The sequence below is a fragment of the Vidua macroura genome, chromosome 10 (genome assembly GCF_024509145.1).
Source record: "Vidua macroura isolate BioBank_ID:100142 chromosome 10, ASM2450914v1, whole genome shotgun sequence".
Taxonomy (NCBI): Eukaryota; Metazoa; Chordata; class Aves; order Passeriformes; family Viduidae; genus Vidua; species Vidua macroura.
Window position 1 is genome coordinate 19740748 of NC_071580.1, and position 23401 is coordinate 19764148.

At 53.3% G+C, this 23401-nt stretch overlaps 4 protein-coding genes across 9 annotated transcripts in view; 2 read left to right on the forward strand and 2 right to left on the reverse strand.

Moving 5' to 3' along the window:
* Positions 1–321: 321 nt before the first annotated feature.
* Positions 322–4534, reverse strand: LOC128812075 (uncharacterized). Of its 2 annotated transcripts, none has more exons than XM_053986232.1 (2): positions 4444–4534; positions 322–3812 (listed from the first exon to the last, which is right to left on the reverse strand). In XM_053986232.1, exon 2 carries the CDS (start codon positions 3777–3779, stop codon positions 2931–2933), a length of 849 nt encoding a protein of 282 aa, XP_053842207.1. In that variant the 5' UTR covers positions 3780–3812; positions 4444–4534; the 3' UTR covers positions 322–2930. The 2 variants fall into 2 exon arrangements, with proteins under 2 accessions (XP_053842207.1, XP_053842208.1); XM_053986233.1 differs by lacking the exon at positions 4444–4534 and adding an exon at positions 4038–4112.
* Positions 4535–4568: 34 nt separating this feature from the next.
* SCLY (selenocysteine lyase) lies at positions 4569–10005 on the forward strand. Of its 4 annotated transcripts, none has more exons than XM_053986228.1 (14): positions 4569–4648; positions 5181–5275; positions 5346–5458; positions 5547–5647; positions 5786–5942; positions 6234–6361; positions 6462–6626; positions 6958–7064; positions 7400–7436; positions 7764–7847; positions 7999–8101; positions 8284–8359; positions 9018–9208; positions 9733–9818. In XM_053986228.1, exons 2-13 carry the CDS (start codon positions 5226–5228, stop codon positions 9175–9177), a joined length of 1281 nt encoding a protein of 426 aa, XP_053842203.1. In that variant the 5' UTR covers positions 4569–4648; positions 5181–5225; the 3' UTR covers positions 9178–9208; positions 9733–9818. The 4 variants fall into 4 exon arrangements, with proteins under 4 accessions (XP_053842203.1, XP_053842206.1, XP_053842205.1 ...); XM_053986230.1 differs by lacking the exon at positions 4569–4648 and adding an exon at positions 4724–4818; XM_053986229.1 differs by lacking the exon at positions 4569–4648 and adding an exon at positions 4737–4857.
* A 368-nt stretch (positions 10006–10373) lies between these two features.
* On the reverse strand, positions 10374–17241 carry SLC35G2 (solute carrier family 35 member G2). 2 transcript variants are annotated; one of them, XM_053986878.1, is made up of 3 exons: positions 16923–17241; positions 13000–13070; positions 10374–12307 (listed from the first exon to the last, which is right to left on the reverse strand). In XM_053986878.1, exon 3 carries the CDS (start codon positions 12283–12285, stop codon positions 11056–11058), a length of 1230 nt encoding a protein of 409 aa, XP_053842853.1. In that variant the 5' UTR covers positions 12286–12307; positions 13000–13070; positions 16923–17241; the 3' UTR covers positions 10374–11055. The 2 variants fall into 2 exon arrangements, with proteins under 2 accessions (XP_053842853.1, XP_053842854.1); XM_053986879.1 differs by having other exon boundaries at positions 16898–17241.
* Positions 17242–17921: 680 nt separating this feature from the next.
* Positions 17922–23401, forward strand: part of STAG1 (stromal antigen 1) — a 165066-nt gene continuing 159586 nt past the window's right edge. The window contains exon 1 of the mRNA XM_053986886.1: positions 17922–17968. The gene's annotated coding sequence lies outside the window, so the exon portion shown is untranslated. The remainder of the gene's footprint in view (positions 17969–23401) is intronic.

The following is a 23401-nucleotide window of genomic DNA, read 5'->3' on the forward strand; positions in this document are numbered from 1 at the left end:
ACCACACCTGAGGCACACAGAGTCCTCATGAAACACTGCCATCATGTGCAGAGATTTTATTCCTCTCCCCTTACCTTCAGCTGCTCCAGGTTCCAGCATCTTTGAAAAAAAGGGCTTCATGTGGGCCCCTGTGCCAGATTCCCATTTCTTGCTGCTTCCCTACCACCACCCCACAAAGTCTGGACAGGAGCAGCTCCACCTGCATGCATCCCAGCTGCTCCTGCAAGGGCCTGGGAAGGAGAGCTAAAGCAGGGAAGATTTACTTTAGCTTCAGTTTCCTCTTTCCTCCCCCTTTAGAAAGAAGAAACAAAAGCCCAGAGGTATGTTATATTAATTTATTTGGGACACACCAAAAAGGAAAGTCAACAACTGTTAACGTACAAAAGTACAGAATCCTGGGACAAGATTTACTGTCCTGATTAAAAAGGCACCATGGTCCCAAAGAAGAGTAATCAGAATACCAGAATACATGATTTAGAAATTTTCCCCCTGTTGCAGCAGAAACAGAGCCAGGCTTTGGCTCTATCCACAGTCAAACCCAGTTAAAAAACCCAAATATTATTTTAATGTGATAAACTCTGCTCAGCCTGTATAGAATGTTATGGAAAGAATCACAGCCTAGAAGTTGGTCAGATTTTTTATCTTATTTTGAAACAGTGAAGGTGATTAATCACTGAATAGGTAACAAGGAGGACAGCAGAATGCTGACACCTGTGGCTCGACTTTGTCACACACGTCAGTTCAACTGAGACCAGCAGGCTGAGTGTGGGGCTTCTGAATGAAATGTAATTCCCTGTGGTAGACAGGAAGTCAAATTTGACAACCTTAAATTCCCTGAATCCCTGAAAATCATAAAGCACTATATAGCCGTGTTCCATATCCGAGCCAACCCAAATGGATTTGCTTTTCACACAAGCATTTATACATCAGCTATATCTGTAATAAAAAGGGGGCTTACAGCAGTTATTTAAAAACTTCTACTTTGGCGAGGTCCGAGCTTGGCTATATTCCCTGCTGAAACAGAGCTGCTGGTGTAGAGACCCAGTGAGAGGCTCAATCCAGCACCTCTGGGCTGGAAGGCAAATAGTTTAAATGTGACATAATTTGCATGGGGAGGTCAGTGAAGCATGTCAGAGAAAGGAGGTAAGAGGGAGGCTGCGAAGCCTCAGGCAGTGGAGGCTCAAGGGTGCTGCTACCAAACCTGTAAAACTACAAGTGGTGCAGAGCGCGCGGCGGGCACTAAATACTTTGGAGCAACTTACCATGAAGAACTTGTCAGAGACAGAGAGCAAGGACCTCGGCAGTAAGGAGCACGGTCCCCGAGAAGGGACACGCAGCTCACAGCCAGACAGATCTGTGCCAGGTGGCCGAGGCTGGAGCCTGCCTGGGCAGCCCAGCCGGGGCCGCTGTGTCCCAGGGGACCAGCAGCTGCTCTGTGTTTCATTCCTCCTTTGGCACAGGACTTCAAAGCAGTCCGAGGACTGATTCATCAAAAGTAAATGAACTGTCAAAATTATTCGTACATGCATTTATTGTTAAAGGGAGCAAAAGCCAAAGAATGAAAGAGCACGAGTTAACGTCAGTAAATGATGTGCAGGACGGAGAGGAAATAAACAGGGAAAAGCTGAGATACTGGAGTGGGGAAACCAACATTCACACTGGAAGGTAAATTTTAAAACCAGGCAAGTTTGCGCTCTTTCTACCACAGATCTTTTGTGGACAAATAGAGACTTGGGGGTTTTCCATTTTTAGTGTGCTCTGGCAAGGTTTGGGCATCTCACCAGAGAGATCTCCAGCACTGGGTTTCACTGGAAGTTCAAGTCTCTTACCTTTAAAAACCAGCAAAACAACTCTTAACTAAAAAAGTCACAGATACGTCACTGCTCAGGATGTATGTGGGCAAGAGGGTCACGCTTTGTTCAAACAACCTCCGGGTGGAAAACTACCATCTCCCCCCCTGCTGGTCTACAAACACCACCTCGGGGGTGGAAGAGCAAGCCCAGATCTGGGTGCCTGCTGCTGTGAACACCACAGCTACACCTGGGAAGGCTTATTCTTCCCTATGTCCTAAAAAGGCAGTATAACAGTTTATAAAATTACTCTCATCTTAAAACTAAATAATGCAATTTGCATTTTCTCCTATGTTAATCCCCTCCCCCAAAAGATAAAACATTACCACTTCATTTAGAATTCACACCCCAGATCCTAGATTAGGGACTTCATGATAAAACTCATCCAGTTATGGAAAGGTTTATCCTGATCAAGGAAACGTTGGTAAAATAGAATCTAGAATAAAACATTCAGAATCACCAATGCTTTAACAGCCAAAGCACTCCACTGTCTTCTGCTCTCTGCCTGTTCCTCAAGCAGGAGAGCAGTCCCTTTCCAAAAGCACAGCGTGCCTCTCTGGGGCTGGTGACACACGCTGCAAACCCACTTCCTTCCTGGCAGAAATGCCAGCTCCCGCAGGAAGAGGCCAAGCATCTTTCACCCCCACTGCAGCCAGGGCTCTTCAGCACAGGGATTTTCTGTTAGCAACAAGTCCAAGTTATCACCCTGCAGTAAATCCGTGTTCTGATTCACGCTGTTAGGCCACCACTGGCTCAGAAACGTTGAGACTTCCAAACCCCACGGATGCAGACAGGACCTTGGAAGAAGAGGCTTATTTGCTACGTAACCTTGGATCATCCGCTGCATTTGAGCCTTGGCATCGCTGGCTGCTGACAGCTCATCCTTCCAAATCCATATGGTTTAGTCCTTGCTGTCATTGTCATCATCCCAGCCCTCTTCCCTGGAGGCAGCATGTTCCTGAGCTCTGGCTTGAGGATCTACAACAATCACTTCCAATGGATGGTGGGATTTCAAACTTGCCTAACGTGTGCATTGCCACCTTGTACTCCAGCAGCTCTGCCCGCTCTCTGCGGCGGGCGCTAGCAGTTTTTCACCTTTTCCACAGTCTCGTAGAAGCCCGGCCTGACCCTGCGGATGCTCATCCGTATGTGCTCGCCCTCCAGGGGCAGGTCAGTGCCGGCAGCGGCCGCGGTGCAGCGGCGCTTCCGCCGGCCCCGCAGCGAGAAGGCCGGGGCGCCGCCGTTCTCCTCGTCCGCAGGGTACAGCTCGTCCACGCTTGTGCCCTCATCCGACTGCTCCTCGCCCTTGTACTTCATCTCCTTTGCCTTGCTGCTCTCCTTCTCTTCCCTGGCGAGCTTCCTGAAGTGCTCTAGACACTGTATCTTCTGCCTTCTCTCCATCATCTTCAGCTCCTGCTTCTCTGTGAAATCTTCGTAGTACATTTTTCTCTCACTCCTCTGATCTTCCAGAAACTTCCACTCGATGCTGGTCATTTTTATCCCACTGTACTCCTCCAGTTTATCCCTCATCTGCGTGTCTGTACAAAACACGTCGAAGAGCTTCTCTGAACTCTCGTTGAATCTGTCGGCTCGCTCGGAAAAAGCCTGGTTCTGTCTCTGCTTCCTGGTCTGGTACAATCGGGTGAATTCCTCATACATTTTGAGGATGAGTTTCTTTATGTTCTGCGTGGCGATGGTGTGCAGGTTGCAGACCAGCCAGTGTTCCTGCAGGTGCTCTGCGAGCAGCTGGGCCGCGTCCTCCTTGGAGCGCTGGGCCTGGCCGGCCCTCTTGGGCTGCAGCAGGTACAGCATGTTCTGCACCACATCCTTCTTGGTGGGCAGCACCCCCTGCGCGAAGCCCGAAGACTCCACGTATTCCACAGTCCCCAGGGTCTTCCGTGCCCTCACCTCAGTGTCCAGTGATTCCATCACTGCTCGGTAGTTCTGTGGTTACGACATAATCTGAAAGACAGGAGGAAAAGAGAAGAATGTGTCAAACGAGGCAGTTTTTTCCACGCAGCAGAAACAAGCCGATGTAAGCCGTGCTGAGGCCAATGGGACGCGGGGCTTTGCGGCGCTCCGCCGCTGTTGGACGGCTGCGTTAGCCCAGCCCATCCCAGCCCCTATTCCGCGAGCCTATCGCTCCTCGGAGCGGCTCCCAGAGCCTAATACGGCGCGTCTGCGTACGGGAATTCGGCTTTAATTGAGTTTTGCACTTCGCCTCGTCAATTCCAGCGCGGCAGGCACGCCGGGGCCGCAGCGCGGGCGCAGCGCCGGCCCGGCCGTGCCCTGCCCGCGGCTCCGCCCGCCTGACCCCGCGACAGCGCCCGAGCCGCCCGCTCCCCCCCCCGGCCCGGAGCACGGCCCGCAGCGCCGCAACCCCCCCCGGGGCACGGAGCCACGAGGCACGGCCGCCTTAGGCGCATCCCCGGGCGGCTCCCGCGTCGCGGCCCCGCACCGGGGGCCCCCGCACGCGGGGCCGCCTCCGCCGTGCGGCGCTGAGTCACGGCGCGGCGGGCCCCGGGGACCGCCCGCCCCAGCCCCGCGCGGAGGTCGTCGCTGCTCGCCCCGGCACCCCCTGCCCGGCGCTCACCGCCATCGCGCGGAGCGCGGCGCGGAGCCCGCGCGGGGCGCGGCACGGGAACCGCACCGACGGTGCCGCCGCCATCTTGACGAGGGGAAGCGCCGCCGCTCCCCGGCCTCGCGTCCGTCCCGGAAGTACCGCCCACCCCCGCGCGCCGGAAGCGCACCGCTCGCGAGCCACGCCCATTCCGACTCGGGCCGCGCGTGAGCAGCGCGTGAGTGACGCCCGCCGCGACGTGGGGGGGGGGGGGGAAAGGGGGACAGGGGGCTCGTGCACCGCCCGCAGCGGGAGCTCCACGCGCTCGCAGGGCCCCGGCCAATGGGCTGGCGGCAGCGGATTGGGCGGCGCGGCCGGGGAGCGGGGTTACTGCGGGGCAGCTGATTGGTCACTGCCCTGAGGGGGCAGCGGCCAGTGAGTTGATTGGTGGGTGCCTTCGCTGTGGGGCAGGAAGGAGGGAGCTGATTGGTGGGTGGTTTGGCTGTGGGGCAGGCAGGAGGGAGCTGATTGGTGGGTGCTTTGGCTGTGGGGCAGGCAGGAGGGAGCTGATTGGTGGGTGGTTTGGCTGTGGGGCAGGCGGGAGGGAGCTGATTGGTGGGTGCTTTGGCTGTGGGGCAGGCGGGAGGGAGCTGATTGGTGGGTGCTTTGGCTGTGGTCAGGCAGGAGGGTGATGGGCTGCTGTGATGCCCCAGGCAGGGCAGGTGCCTGGTCCCCCATGGGCAGCCACATGTCTGTAACCCCGATGCCAGGTTGGTGACGGCAGCCAGACGGTGGCAGTGACAGTGACAGCAGTGATGGGCGCGGGGACGGAGCCGGCGGAGGCGCAGTGTGACTCATTGGAGGGGTGAGGCCCTGGCCTGCCTCGTGCTCCCCCTGTGCCCCCCAGCACCGCTTATCTGCCCCTGCCCCTACAGGAGGGTCTACCTGGACTACAACGCCACCACTCCCCTGGCTCCCGAGGTGGCCCAGGCCATGTGGGATGCCATGTGGCAGGCCTGGGGCAACCCCAGCAGCTCCCACCCTGCAGGTAGGGACCAGGATGGTCCATGTTGCCTCCTCGGGCTGGGCCCCGTGCTGACAAGAGCCTGCAGGAGCTGCTAGATCTGGTCCTGCAGGCAGCAAGGCGAAGGAGCTCATCAGCAGCGCGCGGGAGAGCCTGGCGAAGATGCTAGGAGGCCGCCCCGAGGACATCGTCTTCACCTCGGGGGGCACAGAGGTGGGAGCAGGGGGGGACCCCCTTCCTGGGAATCCCTGCCTGCCATTCCCTCTCCAGCAAGTAGCAATGAGGAGGGTGGGGATGGAGGGCACTGTGCTCCTTCTGAGCCTCCATTTTCCCTCTCCTTCCCTCCTTCAGGCGAACAACATGGTGATCCACAGTGCCCGCAGGCACTTCCATGACAGCCAGCGTGGGATGGGGGACAGCCAGGGCATACCACACATCGTGACATCGAGCGTAGAGCACGACTCCATCCGCCTGCCACTGGAGCAGCTGGGGAGGGAGGGCCTGGCAGGTGAGTGCCACAGGCACAGATGAGGTTTGAATGGGGGACTTGTCTCTGCCGGTGTTTTTGGAGGAGGGCAAGATCCTGCATGTTCTGTGATGTTCCACTTTCTCCCCCTGGAGAAGGGCACCATTTCTCCCCGTGGTTGCCCATGTGGCTCCAGGCTGGACGTGTCACCTCCCTGCTCTGTGCCTGTGCTCCCACTGCCCACACACTCCTGCCCTGCTCAGTGGGGCACATGCAGCCCTGAGCACTCACAGCCTACCCAGCCAGCCTCAGGGCTTGTCTCCTGGCCTGCAGAAGCCACCTTTGTGCCTGTGTCCCCACGGAGCGGGCAGGCAGAGGTGGACGATGTCCTGGCCGCCATCCAGCCAAACACCTGCCTGGTCTCCCTCATGTTGGCCAATAACGAGACGGGGGTCATCATGGTGAGTGTGTGCAGAGAGGGGGATGGGGCAGAGATACCCTCGCAAAGAGGCGGTGACAGAGGGGAGCAGAAGGGATGCAGACCCTCATCGCTGCCACCAGCCCGTCGCAGAGCTGAGCCAGCGCATCTGTGCCCTCAACCGGCGCAGAGCAGCAGAGGGTCTGCCCAGGATCCTGGTGCACACAGATGCAGCACAGATGATTGGCAAGGGGTGCGTGGACGTGCAGGAGCTGGGCGTGGACTACCTGACCATCGTGGGACACAAGGTGTGGCCCTGCTCGTGTGGCCCAGCTGCTGATCACCCCGTGTGACATCTCTGCTGGGGTGCCAGCGGGACTTTGGGTGCCCCACGCAGCTTGGTAACTCACAGTAGCCAAAGTTCTCCTGCTGGGTGGTGCTCTGCAGATAGACTTCACTCCTGTGGAACTTGTCTGGGCTGGGGGCCAGGAGACTGAGCATGGGGAGCAGCTCAGTAATGGCTTGTGCCTGTGTGATGGGCAGGGGCCAGCACTGGAGGGCACTCAGATTTGGGCAGGAGGGCAGGAAGCACTGTCAGGGCTGTCAGTGTCCCCAGGGTCACTGTGGCTGTCCCCATAGTTCCACGGCCCACGGATTGGAGCGCTGTACATCCGCAGCCCCGGCACCGCCACCCCGCTGCACCCCATGCTCTTCGGAGGGGGACAGGAGAGGAGTTTCCGGCCAGGGTAAGGGTGCAGGTGGTTACCTGGAGAGCTGGGCCCCTGGCTGGTGGCCAAGCCACATGGGCTGCCTTGTCTGAGCTGAGCTGGCAGCTGTGTCACCTGCCAGCCCTGGGGTGAGCAGCCCAGCACGGCAAGGGAATGGATCCGTGCATGGAAACTCCCTGGAGCTCAAGCTTTGCCAAGCGTGTAACTTCAGGGTGGAACTGCCTCCTCAACCACCTCAGAGAGGTGTCCAGGAGCCCCTGCCAGCCGTGAGGGGTCACATGAGGAAATGTCTGTGTCTCAAGGTTGGGTTTCTGGTCTGGAGAAATAACTTAGTGATCCCTGTTCCCTTCCAGCACTGAGAACACCCCGATGATTGCCGGCCTTGGCCAGGTCAGTTGGAATGGTCAGGGGTGAGTGGTGCAGACCCAGCTCAGAGACAGCCACTTGTGCTCCCTGATCATCAGAAGGGACAAACTTGGGATATGTGGGAGGGAGGGTGAGCTGGGAAAGGTGGTGGGGCTTTCTGATGTCAGTCGAAGGAGGTCTTTGGCATGCTTGCTGCGGGTTTGCAGCCCTGACAGTCACCCAGCTCACATGGCACAGGGCACTGAGAGGGGACACAGGGGACCTGGCACTGCAGAGGCTGTTCTAGGCTGGGTTCACATCCCGGGGACAATGCTCCAGGGTCACTGGTGGAGCCTGTCTGTGTGTTCTCAGGCTGCAGAGTTAGTGAACAAGAACTGGGAGGCCTATGAGGCTCATATGCGGGATGTCCGGGATTACCTGGAGGCCACGCTGGAGGTGAGCACACGTGGTCCCTTCCCGCAGTCTCAGGCTGCAGGGTGTGGGGCCTGGAGCAGGGTGGATATGTCCCTCTGGCCCTGCCCACCCCTCATAAGGACAGAGCTGCTTGGAAACCCCAGAGAGGTTCACAGCCCTCTAATTTCTCCAGGCCTCCTTTGGGAAGCAGAGGATTTGCTTCAACAGTCACTTTAAGGGCTCCAAACGACTCTGCAACACCTGTAATTTCTCCATCCTGGGCTCAGGCCTTCAAGGTAGCTCTTATCCTGCTGCTGTCCCGTGATCGTTACACAGAGCCAAGCACCTGCCCCTCACAGCACCCGTGGCTGAGACTGACGGGCACTTGGCACGGCTCAGGCAGGGAGGTGAGGCAGGAGCAGCCCCTGGAGAGAGCCTTGGCAGTGTGAGAGCTGTGCTTGTGTTGCTTGTGCTGCAGGACGAAGGGTGCTGGCTCACTGCAAGGTGCTCCTCGCCAGCGTCGGGGCTGCCTGCCACTCTGAGAAGGGGGATCGGTGAGCAGACAGCTTTTCCAGCCCCTGGGTTCTTCCCAGAGGACAGCAGGTTGGGAGGGACGGAAACAGGACAGGGAAAGGGACGGTGGGTGGCTTGGGCAGCGTCACCTGGAACAAAGAAGGTATAGAGCTTTCCAGAGGGGCTGAATGGCTATGAAAGGGATTTTTGCAGGAGACACAGCTGGAATGCTTGATTGCTGCTTGGAAGGAGTTTGTCCTTCCCAGCTTTGGTTATCCAGCTAAGCTTGGAAGTACTCTTGAACTCCTGGCACTACCAGAAGAGAGCCTGCCCTGTTTCTGTGTGTGCCTGGCTCACCTGCTCCAGCCCTGCTTGGGTCTCCAGATGGTTCCTTTAGGGGATATGGGGCCTTGTGGGTGCATTTGGCCTGGTCTAGAGCAATGCCCTGTGGATGTAGCAGAGCTGCCAACCCACAGGGACATGGAACAGGCTCTTCTTAGAAGAGCCAGATCCCCCAGAGGGCAACAAGCCTAGTGGGATTGGGTGCCCCTGGAAAGCAAATGGGGCTGTGCAGGGGATAGGTGCCCTGGAGTGTTATCTGCAGATGTGATTTCTCCTGTGGCTTGGTGAGGCTCTCTGCTGATGTGTGGGGCTTCCTCGGCCTTCAAGTCCAACCTCCTCCTCCTGGCTGTGTTCCAGGCCCTCCCCAGTGCTGCTGAGCTGTGGGATTCCCCCAGAGGTGGCGCAGAACGCGCTGCGGCTGAGCGTGGGGCGTGGCACCACACGGGCAGATGTGGACAGGGCTGTGCAGGACCTCATGCAGGCTGTGGAGGAGCTGGAGCGGGACCAGGCCCCATAGACCCCTGAACTGATCCACCGACACCACTCAGGTTCTTGGGGTGGGCCCCGGGGTGTGAGCTGCCTGTGCCAGCCTGGGCTCAGGGGTGGCAGGGGGAGGTTCTGAGGAGAGGGCTCGGCTGCTTTGGGGCTGGGGCAGCTCCTCCAGGGCTTGCCCAGGACTCAGCCCTGCTGCACAGTGGAGGATTTTGCAGAGTCCTGTTGTCCAGTGCCCCTGGCTTGCCAGATGTACCTAGCTGGGTGCCTGCACAGGTATGTGTTGGCACAGCTGAGCCTCAGAACTCGAGTCCCTGCGAGGGACAGGCGTGGAAGCCATGGAAGGAGGAGCCTCATGACCTGGTTGCTTTCCACAAAGGAAGCTTTCCTGCTGCCTGAGCAGCCAGAGGAAGAAAGACCATCTGCCCCAGAGTGAAATAAGGAGTTGATAAGAAGCACAGCAGGATTCTGGGCTGGGAACTGCTCTGCCCTAAGCTGTCAAAGGGATTTCTGGCTGGGCAGAGCTTTCCCAGCACTGTTTTGCTTTACCTGCTCCCCTTTTCTTCTGTCCTTCCTACAGGGGGCAGAGCTCCTGTTACCAGCTCCATCTGCTCCTCAAGGAAACAGTTGTTGGGGCAGCTGTGACTGTGCCAGCACCTGAGGGACTCCTGCGTGGCCCAGGGGGTCTCTGTCATCACCAGCACTGGAGGACACAAGTGTCACGTGGATCAGGAGCATTGCCATCTGGGCTGGCTGATGTCAGGGAACTTGATCTCCCTAAGTATTCATAGGAATAAAAGTAATTGCTGCTTCTTTTCACAAGTAAAATATATTTTCTATGGGGGAAGCTGGATTGGTTGGAGCCATCTGAGTGATGCCTTTTCCCTCAGAAAATGCTCATGTCACAGAACAGAGGCACAGGCAGCTGGAGTGGGAGGCCAGGCCTGCAGGGCCTGGTTGGCACAGAGCCCATGGACAAAGGTGCTGGCCTTTCTCTTTACAGCCACACATTAGAATGACCAGGAATACTATTTGGGCTCATAAAACCCTGGGGCTCTTGGCAAATCTGATGTCTTCCTGGAGTTTTAGGACCTAAGCACCCTGACTGACGGTCACTGATGCTGCCAGGCTGGTCAGTATTACCATGCTGCTCACACCTCCATCTCAAATGCATTCTTTTATTTCTCCATTTTTTCCACTCCCTTGGATAATACTCAAAACCTCCTTTAGAAAAAAATATTCCATAGAAGGGATTTTGGTCTGTTGCAGGGCTTGATCCTTAATCTGTCATGGACCTCACAGTTCATGGGGACTTGTCACAGCTGTGACACAACTGGAGATTCAGTTTTTGGGGCTCATTTTCTCACACAGGACATGTGGGCTCCCTGTGTTGTTTTCAGCCAGAAATTTAGCCACAAAGCACAAAAAGCTTTACTGACTTCTTTATACGCACAGGAAATGGAAGTTTTAGCCACAGAAACTTAGCATTGCTCCATTTAGAATATGACAGCCAAAGCTTAAGAAGCATTACAGAGGAAATGACAATTTGGTTTGACCGTTTTAATGGCTTTGCTGCTCATCTTCCTACTACCACAGCACACATGAATGAGAGTCACTTTTGAGTCCCTCTGTATTGCTTTATCCAGAGAAGGTCAAGAAGAGCTTAAGAAGCATTTCAGTGGGCCAGCCTGTGCTGGCTGTGCTACTCTTTTGGGTATGACAAAATGGTTGTGTGCAGCAGAACAAATCCACTTGGCACGGGAGCCTGGAAATACCAACATTGCTACATCAGCTGAGAAGTGAAGTGGTAGAGAGAGGGCCTGGCCACTAGGCTTGGACACAGGAGTTGAAAGAAGTCACTTCCACATGGTCACAGCCAGAATCAGACATTGAAAACCAACATTCATTTACTGGACAAATCCACAATCTCCTGATAATCTTGCTTTCTTAATTCCTTCAAGGAAAGCTTATAACACGCAAGGAAAAAAACACTCACCAAAATAAGCACTGCCCCAACCAGATCACAAGTGCCTGGGAAGCTGTGCAGCACAAGGAGCTGCAGGACCATGGCGATGACGATCTCCAGGTGCTGCACAGTGCTCACCAGAGCGGGGTGGAACTTGCCCAGGGCATGGTAGACCCCCAGGAAGGCTGCAGTGGAGCACAGGCAGATGGCAAGGAGATAGCTCCACGTTTCCCCATCCAGTGGGACGATTGGCTCTTGGAGCAGGAACATGGTGGATGCTCCCCACACTGTTCCTGTCCAGCTGAAAGTGAACAGCGCTGTCCACATGCTGATGTTGTCTTTGATGGACCTGTAGATTATCATGGAGAGGGCAGTGGTCAGACCAGCCATGACGGTCATGGTATAACCAAAAGCTTCCTTCCAGGTGCTCAGCAAAGAGTTTTCCTCCCTAACAATGTTGGGGATCATGACCAGACAAACACCAAACACACTGCCAATGACAGTGAGTATGTCTATATAAGCCATTCCTTCATCTATGAGCAAAAAAGCCAGAATGGCACTGAACACCGTGGTGGTGGCCCTCCACATGATGGTCCCATTGCTGGGGGGCACTATGGAGAAGGAGGTGTAGGCACAGGTGATGGAGATGACATTGCAGACCCCATAGAGGAACAGCCGGAGCCTGTAGCCTTTGGGGCCGAAGGGAGGCTCGTGGTGATAGCACACAGCAATGAGGGACAGCACCTGCAGGACCGAGCGGATGAAAATCAGCTCCAGAGATGGCACTTTGGAACGGTCAGAAATTAATCTCGTGATCAGAGCCACACATCCGTGAGCCACGGCAGACCCAAAAAGGACTGCCCACGTTTTCCTGGACTGCAGAACATTTCCTTCAGGAAAGTGCTGGGATTGTCCAACCTCATCAGGTTTTGGCAGTTGTGCTGGCTTGGTGTCTATTGTACCAAAAAAACTATTTTCTCTCTTTTTCCCATCATTCAGTAGTCTTCTCTTAGGATTATCCTCCATAAATACTCCAGTATCTTCATTAAGATCCTCACATCCCTCTTCTCCTGGCTGGGGATAATGAGAGGTGTATTTCACTGTTACAGTGTTGGGGTGAATTTTCACTCGCTTTTTGACTGGGTGTTTTTGGGAAGATGTATCCATTTCCTTAGAGAAATGCCCTGGTCTTAAGAAAAAAAATGGAGATACACTGTTGTTTATTGAATAGTAAGAGATTAATGGATAAAAGTGCTTTTAGTGTTTACAAGCTATTTTTATCAACCAAATCCAAGTACTAGTAGCCAGTTCTCGGTTTTGCTTTAATTTTCCACTGAGTTACTGCTAAATACCTTTGATGGCTGGGCCATTTGGATCTCCTTAAAAGTCAACCATGGCACTTCACTTTAGTCACTAATTTTTGAGAATAACAGATTTTGTCATTATGCATGGTATACATAATGAATTGTAGTATATTCTAATAAGAAAGTTCTCTTGCTAAGCTTTTTACCCTGTGGTTATGCATTATTGTTAATGTCTTGCCAGTGTTACAAGATTACAGGAGAAATTTGGCTGGAGGAGATGACAGAGTAACACAGGGAAATAGGGAGCACCCCCGGGCAAGTCAGCAGTTTGCATATGGATAACAACACATCTTTGAACACAACTGTGACAGTGTTAAACCCTTCTGTCTCCTGTGTAGGGCCATTTCCCACTACACAAACAGTGCCTGTGATTCCTGTGGGGTGGAGCAGCTGTTTAATAAAGGCAGGGGTACGTCATTGAAATTACTGTTTTCACACTATCTGTTCAGAGCCTGCCAAGTGAAAACCTTCCCTGCCTTCTCCTCACCCCAGCAAATAAAACCCGTGCAGACCTTACCTGTGACAGACACATTCGATCCCAAGGCAGAGGGGGAAAACACTTCATAATCTACATCTTCAATGGGCTATCTAGACAGAAACAACAGTTGCTCTCAGGTACCAGCAGTGTAGGTTACAACCATCTTGGCACAGAAAGTAAAACCCAAGGGAGGCTCAAACCCCAAACCACTTTAGATGGAGAGAAAGCAATCAGTGGCATCTTGTCAAAACCGCTCCTCAGCCGTCTCCCGGAATTACTGAGGGAACTAATCCAAAGAACAAGTGGTGGCTTGTGAGCATAAGGTTCCTACAGCTCGACAACAAGCCAACCCAACCTCCTGTGCCTGCTGTGCTGCCCCACGGGCTGCAGAGCAGAGGGAGCCCAGGAGGACCTATCCTCCCTGCCCGGAGATCCCCCGCCTCCGGAGCCGAGCTCTGAGAGCAGCAGCAGCAGCTTGGCCTCTGCGCTGGCACCGCAGGAGGGGTACAGAGGGGTACAGACACTCCTTGTCCCCAGGGAGGACAGCAGCCTTCCTGGGGGTCCCGGTGGTGCAAGACCACAGCTGATGGCCAATGCGCTGAACGGCAGGACAGCAGATTGTCAGGGAGAGCGCAGGTCTAAAGGCAATGGTAAAGTGCGGGCAATAGTTCCTCACAGAAACACTGAAAATACCCCGGGGCCAGGTTCTGTGCTTGTAATCTGTGACAGCCAAGCACAGCCTGCGGCTCTGGCAAATTAATTTACATGAGAATGGGACAGTGCCTTTTTCCTCACAGGCTGAGTGTTCATTAACCCCCTGCTACACCCAACTGAGCTGTAGCCGACTTCAATGGGCTCTCGTAGGGATGAACGGGAGCAGGGACACGGGGCACCAGTCCCAGCTCTGGAGGAAGCAGCAGCACCAGTTTGGAGCTGCACAAGTACCACGGGCTGAGGACCCTCTCGAGCCCCCCCGTCTCTCAGGAGGCCTTGCCCAGCACTGCTGTTCACGTTTTTCTGCTGCAGACCCAGGGCGAGAGCTCACCCAGCACGCCCTGCACGGTGAAGAGCATTCCGGGGTGTTCATGGGCAGCTTCCTGGGCAAGGAACTTGGGAACGAGCAAATGAACGCCAGGGAGAGTAAACGGAGCAGGGCATCAGCTGTGCTAGCGGGCACTTCAAACAACACATCAACATTTACCAACACCTGCCAGAAATCTGCCCCAGGCTCACCTGCTACCTTCACTTTTCCTTCAGTTAAACTGTTCATTTCCGAATCTTAACATGCAAATGCAAACCGCACCGCATGAGCCCAGGAAGGCAGTGGTTTTCACCTGCACAGCTTTTCCTACCTAGCATTTTCATTGTGTTACAATCCACAGTTTTGCCTTGCAGCCTTAAAAAAATTAAGACTTTATTGCTTTAAGGCACAACATACTGGATCGTGAATGAAGTAAGTGGGAAGAAAAGAAGACAAAAGTGGACAACAGGAATTATTATTAGATTGACAGTAGACCACTGGGTAAACTCATTCATTTCCTTAAGAAACAGCTGACTAAACGCTGCAACTGTTCCTGAAAACAGAACCAAAACAGGTCATTTGTTACTGCGAGCATACAACGGTAACTTTCTTGGTTCCAGGCTTTAGATTACATTTTCTTTCAACAAATAGTTGCAAATTCAACATCACAGTTTCAAATGCGGCACTGGACCTGTGCAATGTATTCAGGGATCTCTCTGGAGGAAAACAATAGATGGTGAGTGTGTAGCTCAAAATGGCTGTTCTGCACAGAGCTGCTCAGCTGGGAACCAGAACAGTTGGGAGTCTGCGAAGTGCAAGGGCAAACACGTGTGAAAGGCAGGAGCCGGGAAGTAATAAAGAACAAAAACAAAACAAAACAAAACAAAAACAGGAATGCTTAGCCCAAATTTTCATTTTCCCAACTAAACACTGAGTGTATGACAAATGTGATGCCAACCCTCCTACAGCACATTTGTTTGTAGTCTTTGGTGACCTCGCTTTTCTTAACCACTGAGATTTTCTATGGAGACTGAGATTAGGGCATATCCCAGATCCATTATGTGTGCCCCTGACACAAATTTAAAATAGACAGAAATCAGCACAGGCTATACAGACAACTTGCTACTTCTCTTTCTGCCCATGCCTTTTGTGGAAATGACATGAACTTTTTTATTCTTCCTTCATATCTGGAAAGTTAACATGGGTTATTTGCATTTTCTATTAAAAACACAAGTTGATTTTGAATCAAGTTTAATACAAGGCTGATGATTAAGCACTATGCAAAATTCTCAAGTTATATAATAAACATTCCTAATTCAGCCTGGGACACCTATTTAAATTCCTAGCTTTGACTGCAAAGTGTGAAACCTGTTTTACCTGGGGGAACAAATAACCACTGTAGATGAAATAAATGGCATAGATCATTGATAGAATACAAACCATGATTTATTTTAAAAGAAAAAAATCCGAATACTCCCCTCCTTCCTTTCCTCAACCACTGCAAGTACTGGTTAGCCAGGTAGAAATAGGTGATTAGCTGCCCCTTGACTGCTGGGGGTGGGAGCCTGAACTCTCCTCCTGTTCCTGAAGGAATGAGGGCTTTGATGTCTGGTGATTCTAACCACTAATCTTGAATAAACTCACCAAAAAAATACTCTCATCTTCTGCCAGATTGGTTAAAATCAGTCAGGCTACTAAAGTGTTATTATGAAAGACTCACAGATGTGGCAATTCCAGCCACGGATGCAGAGTTGGGAAGAAGTCAGCTACCCCTGCACTCTGAAAAACGGGCTCCATAGGAATGCTCCTCTGCCTCGTCTGTGGAAAATCACCCCGTCCTGACCAGATCAGGCTGAAACTACCAGAGGGCTGGGAGCAGTCTCTACAGGATAACTACAGACTGGCAATTCTCCCTGAACATCACACAAAGGAAAGACCCACCCACCCCTGGAAAGGCACGAACTGACTGAACTCGTGCCACCTTCACTGAGCACATGTGTGCACCGACTTCTCAGCATAAGGGGTTTTCTTTTGATTCTGTATCAGGTGCAGGAAAATCTCCTATAGTCCTGTTTCAGCACCATTAAACCACCTGGATATTCTTACGTGTTTCATACTTCAGGCAACTGCACGTGCCAAGAGATCTACACTTAGGCGGTGTACAAGTACCTTTATCTTTTTAGCCAGATTGACATAAATCAATTTGACTAAAAATACATTCCAGTAAACTCAAGTCTTTATTAAAATTTAATGAATAGCAAAAGGTATTTAAGAAAATGAAGAAGCAATTTCATGAAAGGAGTTTTTAGCACTTAAGCACAAGAGCAAGCATTATACACAAACCAACAAACCAGTATCCCGTGTCTTCAAATTAATTGAGTCACGTCCAGCAGCACTGTCTGAAGGAAGAGCCAGTACAACCTTCACTGAATACAAATACAAACCCTACACTGAAGTCCCACGAGTTGTCTGTACATTTCTGATAATATTTTGCTACCCAAAAAACGACCTCTGTTTTTGCTAGCTCACTGAAGCAACCTCATTTGATGGGATATACCTTTAATTCTCCTTGCTTTTTCTAATCTCTTGCTGAATACGGGCTCCATTTGCAGCCATTTCCATGAAAAAAATGTTCTAATTTCTCCATTCATGCCTGTTGCAGCTCCTACCTCTGCAGCAGCAACACTTGCATTAAGTGATTTTGGGAGAAGAGCCACTTTGCCTGCAAACTTCCCATTCCAAAAACCCTTATCTGAACAAACCCCTTCAGATAGCAATTCCAGGCACAGGGGAAATAACAGAGAATACATTAACACTGAAATATAGGGGACTATACTGAAATATAGTCCCCTACAGCACAGGAAACCAGGAAAACAACTCAGTTAAATGTAAGAAAGGTTTTAAGAGGTACATTACAATGGGGAGAAGCACGAGACAGCACCTTCGGTCCATGACAGCAGATGACAGGTCGAGATTAGAGATACCTCACTCATTGCTTTGGATCCTCTCCCAAAAATCTGCAACCCCTGGCAGCCAGCGGTGCGCGCGGGGTGTGCAGGAGGGGACAGTCGCTCGCAAAGCGACCGAGCTCGGGAGCGCTGCGAGGAGGGCGGCACCAATCACGATGGCAACTGTCACCGATAAGAGGGCACTCGTCAGAGGACGCGGGGCGTCTCCATGGGAACCCCGGCAGCGGCTGCAGGGAAGCCCCTCCGGGCAGGAGCGGCCGAAGGGCGGTGGCTGCCCGGGCTCGGTCCTCGCCGTGCCGCGCCCTCCGCGACCGCCCCCGCCATGGCGGAGAGCGCCGGCCCCGCTCGGCCCCAGACACATCACTGCCACCGCCCTGGCGCCGCGGGGCGCGCCCGCCGAGGCGCCGCCGCGGGCTGGTGACGCGCTCCGGCCAGGCTGGGCCCTCGCCCCTGTTCTGTCGCGACAGTCGCGATCCCCTTCCCCCGCTCGTGTCCCTGTCCCCGCCGCTTCACTGGGCCCCGAGTCTGTGCCCTGCCCCCGCTCTGTCGCGACAGACGCCCCATCCGCCGGTGCCTGTGTCCCCGCCGGCTCTGTCGCGACAATCGTCATCCCCCCCCCCCCCCACCCGGGCGGTGTTTGTGGGCACGCGGCGCACGCGCGGCCGTTTCCGCGCGAAAGACGTTTTCCCGCGTGCCGCGCGCGCCGGGGCGGGGCCGCTTCCCCTCGTTCCCGCCCCTTCCTCTGCGCGCGGCGCAGCGGCGCGGGGCCGGGCGCGCGCGGTGCGGCGGCGCGGGCGGCAGGGGGCGCTGCGCGCCCGGCGCGCGGGGCGGCTGCGCCGTGGCGGGTCGGAAATGCCGCCAGGTGGCGGTTTAGGATCGCGGCCCCGCTGAGCCCCGCGCGGGCCCCGCCAGCGCCGCCGCCCCGGCCCCGGCCCGCGCCCGCCGGACCCCGCGCGCCGCCGCCGCTCCCGCAGCGCTCCCGGGGCGCTCCCGGGGCGCCGCCGCGGCGCGGCCCGAGGTGAGCGCGGCGCGCGGGGAGGGAGCGCGCGGGAGGCGCCGATCCAAGATGGAGGCGCGAGGGGCGGGGGCAGCGGGGCCGGGGCCGCTCGCTCGCTCGCTCGGTCTCCGCGGCGGCCGGGCCGGGAGCGGGCGCTGCCCGTGCGAGGAGAGAGGAGAAGGGGAGGGGAGGGAAGAGGAGGCGGCGCGGGGCGGGGCGGCTCCTGCCGGAGCAACGGGTCCCCCGGGCGCGGCGCTCTTCGCCGCCATCTCATTGTCCCCGCCGGGGCTTTGCCGGGGGCGCGGGGCCGAGCCGGGCCGGCCTCCCCCGCCGCCGGGCCTGCGCCCCGCTCGGGGTGGTGGCGGCCGCGGCGGGCCTGTGGGGGCGACGGGGGATGCTCGGGCGGAGCGGGGGTGGCGCTTCCGCCGCGCGGGGCTCGGTGGCGGCGGCCCCCGGCCGGCCCCGGGCGGCGGCGGAGGAGGGAAAGTTCCGGGAGCCGGTGGGCGGCCCGACCCGCCTTTGGCCCGGCCCGGCCCGGCCCGCCGCCGGGACCCAGCCCACGGGAGCGCCCGGGCCGCCCGAGTGCCTGGCCGGAATCCAGGGGGGCCAGGCCGGGGTGCAGCCCCGGGGCCGGGGACCCCCGCCCGCCGCTCCTGTTGCTCATCCCTGAGTTTCCAGTGCGGTGGCACCGGGGCGAGCGGCCGCCCCTCGGCTGGCCCGGGGCACAGAACCGTGTCACGCAGTCGTGGGGCTGCCCCGTGCTTTAAATGGGAAAAGCAGCGCGCCGAGCCCCGGGGATGGCGGGACCGGAGCCGGGATCCAGGGATCCACGGCTCCGGGAGCAGCCAAGTGCAGGCAGTGCTCTATGGCCGGTGCTGGGAGTGGGCGAGAGGCACAATTCCAGCTTGGGGTTCTGCACTGTTGAGCTCAAACATAGCAGAGGTCGTGCTTGGAGTAGTGGAAGGTTTCGGTGGTGGGTGCTGGTCACTTGGTACCTGGCCCATCCTGGGAAGTGGTGGACAGCCGCACTTTGCTTTCCCTGTGCTCCTGGGATGGAACAGGGAGTGTGAGCAGTGGCTGGGAGGAAGTGTGACTTGGGAGAAAGAAAATAGTTGTAGTATCCATGGAGAAACTTAAAGGGACGTGACTGTCAATACCGATGTCAAAAAACTTAGCTTCTGGGAAGACAGTGTGAGTTTAATTAAAGTGAGTTGAGCTGCTTTGTGAGTATTGATTATTTCAGTTGCATTTCACACAATTTTGTAGAGTCAGTCTAGTGATAGCATCTATTGTTGAGGTTGCTGAGGAATGAAAAACCTTCTCCAGATCGCACCACCAATGCAACTGTTACTAAACTGTGTCCTGTGTTTGGTGGGGCAGACGACATTAATGTCTGGGTTCATTAACTTTTCCGTGTTATTACACTAGTGAAAAAGGAGAGGTGTGAGAGAAGGATCCAAATTCGTTGGATCCAAAGCAGTTTGGTCTTGCCTAGTGCTATAGCAAGGTTATTTGATGAGTGGTTTTACAGTGTAACCCATCCACCCCTGAAGAAATCACTGGGCCACAAGGCAGTGTGCAGGTTGTCTGTCAAAAGGTGTCCTGACCATTTGAAGAAGTTCTTCCTATTGCAGAATTAGAGGCCAGTTTATTCTTTCTTTGTGTGTTTTTTGTTTTTTTTTTCTGACTCAATTGTGATGACTTTTTGTTGGAAAGCTTGGGAAAATACACGTAGGGGTGCAGAGGGCTTTGAAATGACACGCTAACCTGTGATGCAGCAGGATTTCCGTGTGAGCGGGAGTGGGGGGGCTGACTTCAGGATTGTGATTAATCTGAGAGGATGTATTTTTTACTGGCTGCTCAATAGAGATTGTGCAATTGAAATTCTTTGTTGCTGCTGCTGATGGACACATGGATTTACATCAGTGAGAGTAGGTAATGGGAACGAAGCTTTTCTGAAGCTGGGCGAACAATTAATGCCACTTCTGGAGGTTCTGAGCACTTCATCCATCTAGAGCCCCTGTGTCCAGAGGACTGCAGTCCACAGCCTCTGGTGCTTCCTAATATTTTACAAAGTGCTGGAGTTGCCAGGTTCACTGGGGGACAGCATTTCTGACCAAATGTCCCACCCAGTATGCTGTGGTCCAAAGTTGTGAGGGCAGCTGAAACCCTGCTACTGGAGCTGTGTGCCTGGGGTCTCTGAGCTTGCCACCCCCTGTCCTTGTCCACAGCCTGCCCTTCATGTTGTGCAGACTTGTACGTGACTTCTGCAACTGCAGTGCACCTTTTGAGAGCTGAGAAGGTTTGTGAACAAGATTATAGCTCATATTTGGATGCATTGACAAAATTTGTTCCTTGGGGTAGTCAGAAACTCGACAGGTGAATATTTTTCATGTGAAAGAACAAAATGTACCTCGAGTTTGTGGTGGTGACTGTGGAATCTCTTGTTTCTTTCCCTTGATTGTAAAGACATGCCCTGGTACAATCTGGCTAAATACTGGTAATTTAAATAACATTTTAGTGGGCAAGCGAGCCCATAGAACTGTAAAGATGCAGTGAGAGAAGTGCTGAATTGTGATTACTTTTTAAGAAGAATCCTTTTAGTGGGATGAGAACATGCCTTTATGGTAATATTGTGGTTTGTTTTCTGGTAACATGCACAAAAGCCTCTCACACCCTGCTGAGAATTCCAGAGTGCCAGATCTGTAATTACCACAAGACATACTGAAAAAGGCAAACTCTACTGAAGTTGTACAGGAATGTTAAAGCCAGAATTCAGATGCAGCACTGCTGAATGGCTGATCGGCCTCTCTGGGATCTCCCCATCCTCGGAGTTGTGGGATGAAGCTCTGGCTTCTGGTGCTTGGAGTCAAACCCAGAAGGTGATCCTGAATCTGGTGCCAAAATAAGGAGGTGCCTTATCTCAATCTGCTGTATTGACTTCAGGACTTAAAATGCCAGCCCACGTCTGCAAGATCTTTCCTGCTTTCTTGAAGGTTTTGGGGGTTTTCTTGTAGTCTCATTTATCAGTGGAGCTCTGAAACTCCAGTTGCAGATTGTCATCTCTTGCTTGTGCTGTGTCTGCTCATTTGGCTAAAAACAGAAAGGTCTGGAGTTGGTTTTTGCTCTTGGAGAAGAAAGGGAAATCCTACAAAGTTTGAGTTCATGAGCAGATAATTGTTTTGTTGTTTCTACCCACGGCATCCAGGGATATGCAGTATTTTGTTTTTCCATGCTGATTTTTTTCCATGTTGTTTTGTTGGTTTGGGTGTTCAATATGTAATCAGAACACAGAAACCTGTTTTTTTGTTCCCTTAGAAAATATGTGGTTTAGAGAGTGTTACTATGACCTCTTGCAACTTTTCAGTCTGAAAATGCACTTTCAAAAATAAGTGTTGTTTTGTGAAGGTGCACTCTGCTTTTTTTTTTTTTTAAGGCAGACCTCACCTTCAGCTTGCTGTAAGAGCTGAAGGGAAGGAACTGCAGAGGGAATCTTGTCCTTAGTTATGATTTTGTAGCTATGTGCCAATTTAATTTCTGACATGTCCTGTTGGAGGTCTGACTGTAGGCAATGGTTGCAGCACTTGGCAGCTCACGTGTCACTGTCAGAGAATACCCAGGAACTCAGGTGCTCTCCCTGTGGTTTGAAGGATCCGTGCTCCTGGCTTTGCCACATTTCCTTGTTTGCATCCCTGCAGGCATTTTATAGTTTGGAAAATGCTTTTTAATAATAACAGTGTGCTTGAGATAGCAGGTTGCCTCCAACAAGAGATCCATCAGGGCCCAAAGTGTCACCTGTGTCCTGTTCTGAACTGTAGGCATGACATGAACTTGGTAAATTTGGTAATTCTGCCTTAATTTTGGAGTATCTGGGGAGAAAATGCCTGTTTATGAATGCAGGTAATTCCATACGAAGTACAAGTAATGCAGATGCAAGGTTTTTCATGCCTTAGGCCCCTGACGTTGGTGAGTGCTGCTCTCTGTGCCCAGAGCTGGGAGCACTGGCTGGCCAAAGCTACCAGCACCCAGTCCCTGACCTGCTGCTCATCCTGCCCAGAGGGGATTTGGGTCTTAAAGACACAAAAAGGCTGCACATGGTGTGGTGGGACAGGCTCTCAGCCACAGTTTTCAGCATTATTAGACATGAGAGTGGGAGTGTGTTGTGAGCTCCAGTCACATAGTTATTAATAATTTATTTCAGAATTAGGAGCAGGAGGTGGAATTAAGTCTTTCCCCCTTCAGCTGAAGGGCAGGTTGTTTCAGGTGGTTCTCAAAAGTAATGTTTTACAAGAAAGCAGTGTGAGGGAACATCCAGCCAACTGTGTTCCTTGCTGTGCAAGGTTTCAGCAGCAGATATGTTATTTATTCTATAAATAAATCTAGTGAGTTTATATTCTGTAGCTCTACAAATAGCAGGCTTGTATTATATTGGCAGGTTAGTTGAATGAAAACAGTGTTGACAGATTGTTCAGCTCATAGGAAAAAAAGTATTTCTTTGTAGAGTTACTTAGGGATTATCCTGTGTGTCAGAAATGTTTCTAAATGTCAACTATTTTTCTACAATAAAATAATAAAAATTGAAACAATTAATCTTGAATACATTTTTACATACTAAAGCATACCGTGTGAAGGTGTTTTTTGAAACCAAAATCAAATAACAAGCTGAGTATCTGTTTGCTCTCCCCCACATGAGGGTTTCTTTCTCTCCTTTTAGGGTTAGAATCCCCAAGGACCTGGAAGATACCAACATGTTTGTGTTTATAAGTGGAAAATGAAACTTCATTTGCCAGCGGGTAATGAATTCCACCTTAAGTGCATGCTCAGTGTGCCAGTTTTGCATTGTTAATTTCTAGGTCTGTTCATTAAGACCACATGAGCTGGTTGCTGCCAGTGGAGTTGCACAAGATGGTTGAGCTGCTTTGCCAGGCTGCCTCAGCTGAGAGGAATCTGTGTCTCCACAGCTGTACAGCTCTCCCTTCCCTTTGTGCTGCTGCTGCCTTGACCTTCCCTGGAGCTGAATTCCCTACCTGGCAAACTGCTCTGCTTGGGAGGGAGGTTTTGCTGCTCAGTGAGTGGATCGAGTCAGGCTCTCAGAGTCAGGAGTTGATAGAGGTGATGCAAGGTCAGTGGCAGAAATACTTTTGAGGAAAAATGGTCCTGGAGATGGGGATCCTTCAGATGAGAGGTTCAGGTTGGCTCAGCTGTGCGTCCCTGTGCTGGGTGTGGATGTTCAGCATGGAGCCCATTGCTCTGTGTGCACTTGGGATTCTGTGGGTAACTCTTACCCTCTCTGGCTGCCCCCTGCCACCTCTGCTGTCTGCAGCCTGTGTCTGTTCTTCCCTTCCTCGGGGCTGGTCCTGCCCTACCAGAGTAGCCTGGTGCCATCAGCACATTGTTTGCATTCTGTTCTAGATGGAAGAGTGTCCCAGTGTGGCCTCCAGCTCATTCTCTCGG